Source organism: Xenopus laevis, chromosome 8L, assembly GCF_017654675.1.
Source record: "Xenopus laevis strain J_2021 chromosome 8L, Xenopus_laevis_v10.1, whole genome shotgun sequence".
NCBI lineage: Eukaryota > Metazoa > Chordata > Amphibia > Anura > Pipidae > Xenopus > Xenopus laevis.
In genome coordinates, this window is record NC_054385.1 from 69,780,580 (window position 1) to 69,791,053 (window position 10,474).

A 10,474-nucleotide genomic window follows, 5' to 3' on the forward strand; every position below is an offset into this window, starting at 1 on the left:
TTAGATTTCAACATCCACCTACAAGTTAGAAAACAAAAACAAATATTCTTTGCTCTAGGCAACACTCCAGTTTTTACACATCTTGAGAAATAGGCATGGTGTGTGTGTGTGATTGTGATGCATGTTATGTGCAATTCATGGGCTGGTATTGTGCAGACTAGAGACTCCAATAGAAGCTGTGGCGGCACCAAAAAAAACCCACAATTTTCTTTTATTTGCTCTTTAATGAGTAGAGAAACCATTGAATGGCTTGGTTTTGGCCAAACATTGGAAGTCGAGGCTCTGGGGGGTTCGGCACGGCTAGCAACCATGACGAAAATAAGTAGCAGTTCTCCCTGGAACAGCAAACAGAGCAAATAAAAACGAGAACGGCCGCCTACAATTTTGGCGTGCCAAACAAATACGAAAAAGGAATCATTGCGTGCCACTGAGATGCTAGTACGTCCTTGTTTGCCACGCCCCATAAGCGACGACGTGGAGCGTCACAGCGTTTATATAGATGTGGTGTGACGTCACGATCTTGCGAGATGAGGTTTGTTGAGTCTGGATTCGCTGTGCGGCGGGATTCAAGGAGCTAGAGATTTATGGCGCTGCGGGACTTTTAAACAGCGATCTGGGACTGCGGGCTTTTTTTTTTTTTTTTTTAATGAAAATCTGGACTATCCCGGGAGAAGCGGGACTGTTGGGAGGTATGTTTCATAATATGAGTCATTCGTGCTTTGTACAGTTTGTGGGGGTGGCGGGTTGTTCACTCACCGGCGATTTTCTCCCATGATTCCCATTGGCACCAGTTTATCCGAGTTGTTTGGTAACAGCGAGTAATGAAATGTGTGAGTTAGTCAGTGGGTGAGTGCAGCTTTTTCTGCAGTGGTAACGTTTGCCTTTGCTTGGTGTATCTTTATACATAGACTGGAAGTGTTTTGCGCCCACGATCCCAGCGGAGAAGCGGCAGAGGGGAGAGGCTAGTCGGACGGGTGGGGGAGGGGCAACTGGATCTTTTCCCTGCTCTCTAGTGAGACTGGCTGACTTCCCCCGTGGCTTTGTAAAGCGATTATTAAATGGATCGCTTTCAACAAACCACTTTAAAACACGAATAGTGACCATGCGGATCCTCGTCATCGGATTGTGTTTAGCTACACCGTAAATAGCATGAGATTAGCACTGAGTGAGATCTATTCATGATACCGACCCTTTTTCCATCTCACCAATAAGTGAGCGCTCAGTAAAGGTGTAATACAAGATCATTTGTTGCCCCACTTTGTTTTTTGTAAGTTGTGGCATAAAAATGAAACCTGATCACAGTTGTTTCATTGCTGGAGAGTTGCTGCAAATGCCATGTACTCAGGTGTTGTCCAGATGTAGATAAATCTATTTTTGGTTCCCAAAAACACAATTTATGCCTATTTCTTAAGCTATGTAGTGTTGTCCACAGAGAGGCAGATGATTTTGTTTTGACTGCCAGACTCCTAAACTGGTTCCCTCACCCTCATAGAGATGGTGGCCCATGTAATGTCCAATATATTCCCAGTATAATCCAACAGCCAAACTATCAGATGAGATGACTCTGTTATGCTAAATTTGTGAACTTTAGTTGTTTTTTTTTTTTTTTTTTTAAAGAAATAGCAAAGCAAAAAATATACATTTTAAAGCCTTGTATCTTTGATTTGTAAGGCAGGGGTCCCCAATTTTTTTTTTTTTTTTTACCCTTGAGCCATATTCGAGTGTATGAAAAGTTAGAGCGCAACTCAAAAAGATCATGAAGGTGACGCATATGGGCTGTGATTGGATATCGGTAGCTGCTATGTGGATCTGAAGTCTACACGAGGCTGTACACATGGTTTTTAGGCCACTAAAGCTTGCCTTCAAGCTAAAAATCCAAAAAGAAGCACCTGCTTTGAGGCCACTGACAGCAACATCCAAGGGGTCAGGAGAGCAACATATTGCTCACGAGCCACTGATTGGGGATCACTGTTGTAAGGTTTAAGTATTTAAGGTGACTTTTATACAAAACTAGGGCAGGCATTATAAAGCAGCACAGAAATACTATTTTCTGTTCTTGCCCCAGACCCTATTATATGCGTGCTACACACTAGGGGCTATTTCATCAGGAGTCAACCTGTCTGCATTTATATATAAATATATATATATTCACCATTCATCAATTTATATGCCTGTTTGCAGAAACATCATTATTTAGGCCATACTACACAAAGAATCCGCACCTCTTTTTTTTTTAAGTGTTTTGTTTGCAACGATTTTTAAAAGTCAATATTCTGTATTTTTCAGCTGGCCATGCCTACCCGGGGCATAAAAAGAAAACTTCCTGAATGGGAGGATATTGGCATGGATGGATTCTTGGCATTTCGTCCCGATTCCTATCCTTATGTTCGACAGTCCTTGCTAAACTTGTCACTGGAGAAGTTCAACAAGGGTCGTATGATGGTGGAGCCAAGTCTCAGACGCTATGTCCTTATCGCTAATACTCTTCATATTATCCAAGATGAGATCAGGAGGGAGAATAACTACACCTCTCCTGTGGCAGAGGCAGGAGTTAATGGTGCATATGACCAGGCCCTTGGAGATGCAGTAGGGGTGAATGCAACAATGGAAAATCGCTTCCCACTCCTAGCTGAAGAACTTGATAATATTTTACCAACTATGGATGATGATTTCTCTGTGTCTGCTGCCATTGCTAACATTCTGAAAGAGCTGGAGAATGTGCTGGATGAAGGTTGTCCTCAAAATCTCCAGCGTTTGTCACTCAGTCAAAATTTAGAGTCAAAAATTGCATTTGGAAACAGTATCTGTCCCCAAAATGCACAGCATCAAAGCAGCTCCATTGAAACAGTGAAGGATGTATTAGGCAGGGAGGCAACACTTAATTCTAGCTCAGGGTGCAAAGAAGAGAATAAAGAGATAGAGTTGATAACAGAATTGGTGTTGTCTGCTGCTTGTTCTGAAACTCTTCAAGAACTCCCGGTAGCTATGGACACATCAATGTTAGAGACAGCATCTTCTAAAGACTTGTCAAATAGTTCTCTTGTTGCGGCCCCTGTGCCCATGGACACTTTAGTCTCCAAAGATATGCCAACTCACTCTGAAAACATGCAGCAGAATTCTTCTGAAACACCTTTACAATGTTTAAAACCCAAGGAATCCGTTTTTGGAAGCTTTGAAATTATGAGTTCAAGCTACCTCAATGACGTCTCCTTCGATGACCCTTTTTCAGATATAGACACCTCCGTTTTTGAAAAAGAGATGCCTGCCATAGTTGGCTCCAGTAGCCGCCTCTCCGCTTCAGAAGACTGCTGGTTTCCATCTGCCTGTAATAGTCCATCTTTCAACTCCAACCAAGGTATCAGAGACTGCAATGACCTTGACAACATCATTGAGATTCTTGTAGGGTCCTGACATCTTATTAGCCTTATTTCTCTACTCCAACCCTCGGCATTAAAACACTGTGAATTGTTTCTGTACCTCTTCTAAAATCAAGCTAGCAATCGGTTAGCTGAGGGGAAGGAGGATTCTAAGCAATAGCAAATTTGCACATAGACTAATATCCCTTACTGGTCAACTTCTGTTCAAAGCAAGAGTAGTGCCTCCTGCCAGTGAAAGGTGGTGTTCATGTTTACAAGAGCAATGGATTGCTTCTTTACATACTGTGGCTCAATGTTGCTGATTTATGGCTAGCCATTGCCTCCTTTTTTATGTTTTGTTTTAATGTCATTCTTTACTCGGGAGGTATTGCTGTGAAACTCTGGGCTATTCCACATTGTCTTCTATGAAGATACTATTTTAAAATATTTATTTAGGTATCTGTCTTTTTATATAAGTATCTACTTTTAAAAGTGTTTTTCTGACCATGGCTTTCTGGAAGGCACAGCTTCCATTCCTCACTATGCACCATATTTCCTATACAATTTGCAAGAGTTTTTATTTATACCTTTATTGCGTTATTTATTTTTATACAGTTGGGGTTTTTTTTTTTTCCAATGGTTCATGTGTCAGGTCTACTGAATTTTCATTTTATGTCTGTGTCTTCTTTTCTGTCTTGCCTTCAATAGGGACCTGCTGTTAATGTCATGAGTTTATCTTAATTCTTGCTAGAACTGGAGGATATCGGGTACCCTATGATTTGGGTACCATTTCTAACTGTTTTATGACAATTTTAGATCTTCTAAAATCCCATTTTGGGGAATACATTATAAATACAATGCAGAAACAGTTTAATTCTGAGTAAGCGTCTTCCAACAGACGCTTACTCAAAACTCAGTTTGCAGCCTCTTGTTAAGGACATTACAATTTATCACTTGCGCTGTACCTTTTGCCAGCAAGATCTTTGCAGTCCTCTTTTGAGACAACTTGTTGACAAATCAAAACATCAGGTCATAGTGCTGTCCCACAGCCACTTCAGTGTTTTTCATATGTACTTTCCGTTAGTAGCCTTTTTCGGAACACTTTTCTGACTGTGAGGCTGAATCCTTTGCGGATAGAAGTCTATAAGGGCAATGGCAAACAGAGACTTCAGGTGTTCTACCTGCCATGTGTTTTTAGTATACAGAAGCCATAGACCTACATGTGGATCACCAGAAAGCAGTGCATGTTCTTGCGCAAGAATCGCCTGATAAACTAGTGATTTTAATCGATCTCATAGTGGCAGGTGGACGACAATTTCTGTAATTCTGGCTAATGTACAAACTGGCCCTGAGTGGCATTGCCCTAAAAGTGTTATTCAACTCAGAATAAAATGAGCTTTGTTCAAATCTATCTTAATTTAAATGTAATTGTATCTAAGAACTGTGGATTTTGCAATGTGCATGTAATATAAAAGCTCAATGAAATACCTCAAGAAGCAACGGTTTCTAATCTCTTGTGGAATATAAAGCCATGTTAAACCTTTAAAATTGCTTGGGCACCTCAATGCTAGATTTTATAGAGACCTCTCTGACTCTCCCAAGACTTATTGTTTTCTTTTGCAACATTGTAGAACCAGAAGCATTGGGTCAAACGGACTTCAAAAAAGGGGGAAAAAGCCCTAATGTTTCTGAAAGCCTCAAGATTTCCCAAATTTTATCTTCATAATCCGAATTTACTGATCATTCCATGTATACAAGTATTGTTTTGTTCCTGTTAGTATTACTTCGGTAAGATTTATTATATCAGGTGCTGTGGTTTTACAAATAAAGTTGCCAAGGCATATTGGGCTTTTAGGATGAAGTTGTAGAGCATGTGCCTGTGGTTTGAGCAATACAAAGGTAGCAGCAAAAGTCCCATAACTAAATACCCACATCTTTAGAGACAAATAACCTGAAACTTTCCATTATGATATGAGAATATTGCCCCCTATTTAGTTTATTATTTGGAATGAGGCTTTAAATAGGAGTTGCATCCTGTTTCACTTTGCACATTTTATAGGGAAATGTATTTAATTTCATTGTGTGTCTTGGTTTTTGTTTTATGCAATGTGTACAGATGGGTGAGTATTTTGTTATGTATTTTTGCTAACTTAACAAAATAAAAGGTAAAAACCCATAATTACTTTTATCTTGCCTTTTTGACATTACTGTTTAGAGGAGAGCACGTGTATCCAAGAGCAAGAAGCAACCTTTCCATGAATCGTGTCCGATAGTCCAGTAATGTCCTTTTCCGATTTTCATTTTGTCCCCTGGCCAATGTGTCATAAAGGTTCAAAATTGCCCTGTGTGCCATCGCCAGTTAACAGACTACAGTATACTTAGGTATTTCTCACCTGCTTGCAAAGTTGCTAAAAACAGGTAAACTGGTTTCTAGTGTTTTCTAGAAATGGGTAATCCGTATCAAATAAGCAATGAAAGGGAGTGAATCAAGAAGCCATAATATGTGCTATTTTATTTTTTTGCCTTTTCCTTTCTACAGAACCTATGTAGTCTAATAATTTAGTAGCCACAAAAAATTCACTTTGCCTACATCAGGTAAATCAATATCTCCTTAGCAGTGTCTACCTCCCTCCTACTAATGCACATTTCATTGTCATGGTCCGTGCTTAATGAGACCAAATGTATGCAGAAAAGCACCTAATAGAACACTGGATAATACCATCTTTGATTAAGATGCACAGTGTTCCACACAAAATAATGCTGTTTCTAAAAAAAGTTGCACATAAAATATACTGTACTTCACTGTCAGCAACATAACCGTTGTTACCCCAGCATAACATGTAGTTGAAGGCCATGTTTTAAGCCCCTTCTTTTATTGGGACTCCTAGGGCCCACCAGAGAACCTGGGGCCACTCACAGCAATTAGATCTAGTGCCAAATGGTATAACATTTATATAGGCCCACGAGAAAATAAGAGTGAGTTGAATGGGGTTTCCTTGGCTGGGGCCCATTGGGAGATGCTTTGGTCCTATGTTAGGCCTCTTTAATCTTGCATTTTGTCCATCATTGGCTTAGAAACCTAATAATGAACCAATAGAAATGAGAGAGGGCATTTCTTTACTAAATGTATACTGTATGGTAAAAAAAATGTTTATCTGTATGTTGCAGTAATTAATACTATAATTAATTTCAGACGTTAGAGTTGACTTTTGCATGTAGTGTGAGCAGCAGTGCAATTTTTTTCTTATTCACACCACATGCTTTAGTTTTCTAAGTTCTCCTATGACAGCAATAAATTCCGAGTGGCCAAAGTGTTCATGTTCTCTGATATTCAATGCTGAAAAACATGCTGTATGTTTCATCAGCCCTAGGTAAAATGCAGCTGTAAGCAACATCCAGACTTCAAAAAAGCTATTAAGCTGCCCCTAGTTCCATTCCTGCTTACAATTACAAAATGATCCATGGCGATTATGGACCATGCAGTGCAGTTATACCAAATCGCAACATGTGCTAACAGACTATGTTTCCATATGGATTTTTACCCAGGGGATGGGGGGGCAATGCTGAACAGATAAACAAAGTAGGGCTCATTTATGAACACTGCTGCAAATCAGTTGTGCTGAAATATAAACAAGTTGTTACATGTCTGGCCTTGGAGTCAGAAAAGGGCCTGAGATTCCAAGTACAGAGAGACCCAAACAACCCCCCACCAGCCCACTAAATAGCAACTGTCTATGGCATCTTACAGCAGCCCCTTTGGCATTTGCCAGAACCCACAGATTTGCCACAGATTCCCGTTGCACCATCAAATTTAGTATAAGTGCAGTTATTGATGCTAGGGAACCTTGGAGCTACTGCCACCTTGAGTGTGAGCATAATTACAAGTAAGTTTGCAGGGCCCACAACTAGGGCCAAAGATGGGGTAGGCAGAAGAGGCATGTGCCTAGGGTGCAACACTTGGGTGTAGTGGAAAAATTTAGGCAGGGAGGGTGGGATTTTAATGATGTTGAGGCAGCTAACTCTGCAGTCGATGGTCTGTTCCCCAGGGTCTGTATTTACACTACTGGCTGGGGGCGCTAGGCATGTGCTCCTTGTCTGCCTACCCATAGTCCAGGCCCTCCAATCGCACCAGATGCCCTCCGCTTCCCAGTGTCCACTTGTCTCTCCACCATCTCCCATTATCATTAATGTGTGCACACATGCATGCTTGCTCTGGGGGAAGCAGTGGAGCGAGGAGGACAGCCAGGTTGCATAGGGTGCCCCGTTGGTCTGGTTATTACACCACTGGTCACCTTGGCCTTCTGGGTGGTGCACTCTGCCAACAAGTAAAATGAAAAATAATGCCCCTTGCATGCACAACCACACCCCAATTATGCCAAAACCTCACAAACCAATTAAATTCAACAAGCCTTTTCCCACAAGGCAGCGTCTTTCACAATCTGTAGATCAGTCTTTTTTTATAACGGCCCCCTCTGCAACTTCATCCCTGGCTGCAGTACCTCCTGTAGCCTCCAATATGGTGGCCCTGGCTGCGTCAAAAGGCAAAGCAGACATGAGCCCATTGGCATCAGACTGCAGATGCAGTTGTGTTAACCCCTAATGCCTTTTGTCCACTTGCCTGCCACATATTGTAGGTTCTACTTTTCTGTGCTGCATTTGCCTTTATGGCAAAATCATAGTTATACATTAACTCCTTTTATGCCAGCCAAGCTCTTACGCAAACCCTCTGATTTCCAAAAATCGGACTCCTTTCTATTTTCTTTTAAGAATAAATTACTAGTCTTAATAAAATACTTACTAGACCTACTAAAGGAGACTTTGAGATCTTGGTCAATACTCAAAAAGAGATATAAGCTTCTGGATTCATATAAATATCTAGCTTGGCAGTGTGGCTTCTCTTTGATACACAATAGCAATGACTTGGTCTTATCTGATCACAGATTAGCTGAAGACTTGATAGAGTTTATGGAGCTTCCTTCTTCGATCTCCATAAACTCTTTATCCAAAAAATTCTGGAAAAGTTATGAATCAGGACCACACCCTTTATTTAAAGTTTCTGCCAAGTGGGCTGGGTTCTTACAATGTCAAGTGTTTCCCTCTGACTTGGTTGAGTCTATATATAATTATAATAATTTGGTTTCAGCAGAGAGTTGGAGGATACAACATTTTAAGATAGCTCACCTAGGTTATGGGAATTTTTTTTTTAAAAGATACTTCTCCCATTTCATTTTGTCCTAAGTGTGATGAGGTTAATGTATCTCTTTTCCATTATTTATGGTCCTGCCCAAAGCTTATTTTGGGAAGAAGCCACTAACATATTGGACAATATTCTGAAAAGTAAAATTATTTGGTCTCCAGGTTTTATTTTATTACATCTAGATACTGACGAGCTTTCTCATAAAACTTTATTACTGATAAAGTTATTTTTGGCCACTTCCAAAAAAGCTTTATATTCTTATTGGCTACGAAGTGAGCCACCTTCACTATCTGACATCTTTTCTTATATCAACCAGCTTTGTTGGCAGGAAGCATTGTTAGTAAAAACAAAAGGAAATTACTCTTAAGAGTCATTTAGACTTACCTGGTCTCCTTACTTGGGAATCTGTGACTCAAATGTTAGAGGTCAAATTACTCAATTCCTTCAATTATAAAATGTTACCTTTTTTTTTTTTTGGGGCAATTTTATATTTCCTAGAACAATGGATTTTATTATCTTCTTTTCTTTTTAATTGTATTCATATCCACTGGCTTAGTTCAATTTTAGTTAGTTTTTGATATTGTCTTTTCTGTATCTCTGTATTGATATTAATTTCTGTCAATATTAACAGGCTAATATTGTTTGCAGTATCTTTACCAAGCTGCATATGTTCTGTATCAATTTGATTTGTATGGTTTAAAGTAAAAATCAAATAAAATATTTCAAATCTATGGCAAAATAAAAGGACCTAGCAGGAAAGGAGCTGACCTCCCCTAAACACCAAAACTACCCATTGCATTTCTTATAGGGGATTTAAACACAAAAAAACAAACTGATGTAAACTTAACTCGGAGAGCTTATCAGAGAAATTTTAATGATTACATTAATTTTCTGTTTTTAGTCTTCTGATAAATTAGCAGTTTTAGACTGCTAATACTAGCCTGTTGGTTTAATCTCTCTCTGAAGGCCAGAAATCAGCAGCTGTAGGATTAACTAGCTATACAGCAGCATAGAAAAGTGCAAGAGTGTGCATTGAGTTATGTTACTTGCACTTATATGTGCTCCTGCTACGTTTATTGAGCGCAAATGGGTTCATCCACACTGCTTAGATAAATTGCATGCTGCGGAATCCTGCATGATTCCACTTGTGTGTTGTGTACATGGATTCAAATAACTTGAGCAAAGCAATGATAATACTGTTAATACTTTGAACTTACTTTATAAATGAGCCCAATATGCTTCCTTTTTGGTTTTAATGTATAGTCCTTGCATTTGTAATATTCTGCATATTGCACTGTACCCCTAACTAAACCTTACATGGAAATGACATAGTCCCCCAGCTGTTGTTTAACTACACTATGTTAGCCCAAATCCCTTGACAACTGTAAGAGCAGCTGTGATATTATTCATGCATTTTAAGAAATAATGTGCCTCAAACTAATATCAATATAAGATCGGGATATGGCTGTCCTAAAAGTCACAGAATTCTCTGGAAGCCAGTACTTTGCAACACATATCATTTATTCTATGCAAATATGCCCTAATGAAATTGTATAAGGATAGAAGAAAGAGAGGATGTTTTAATGTTGAAAACCTGGGGTTGGTGATTTCGTATCCTACTGCCCGAGTTTCATGACCTATATGAAAACATGAGGCTGAAAGCCTAAAGGTTACCTAACTTCAAACTCATTGGGGCTCATTTATAAACATTGGGCAAATTTGCACCTGGGCAGTAACCCATAGCAACCACACGGTGAATAGTTTTTTTCAGTCAGCTGCCGGTTGAACAGTGAAAACAATTATCTGTTTGGTTGCCATGGGTTACTGCCCAGGTGCAAATTTGCCCAGTGTTTATAAATGAGCCCCATTATGAGAACATACTCTCTGTCCTAGACTAGCACTCATTCTACAAGGTGTAATG

General features: G+C 39.6%; 1 protein-coding gene across 1 annotated transcript; it reads left to right on the forward strand.

Annotated features, from left to right (window-relative positions):
- Window positions 1–514: 514 nt before the first annotated feature.
- Window positions 515–5,535, forward strand: sertad3.L (SERTA domain containing 3 L homeolog). The gene is made up of 2 exons (XM_018230233.2): window positions 515–689; window positions 2,287–5,535. The coding sequence occupies exon 2, from the start codon at window positions 2,293–2,295 to the stop codon at window positions 3,409–3,411; it is 1,119 nt and encodes a 372-aa protein (XP_018085722.1). The 5' UTR covers window positions 515–689; window positions 2,287–2,292; the 3' UTR covers window positions 3,412–5,535.
- Window positions 5,536–10,474: the final 4,939 nt, after the last annotated feature.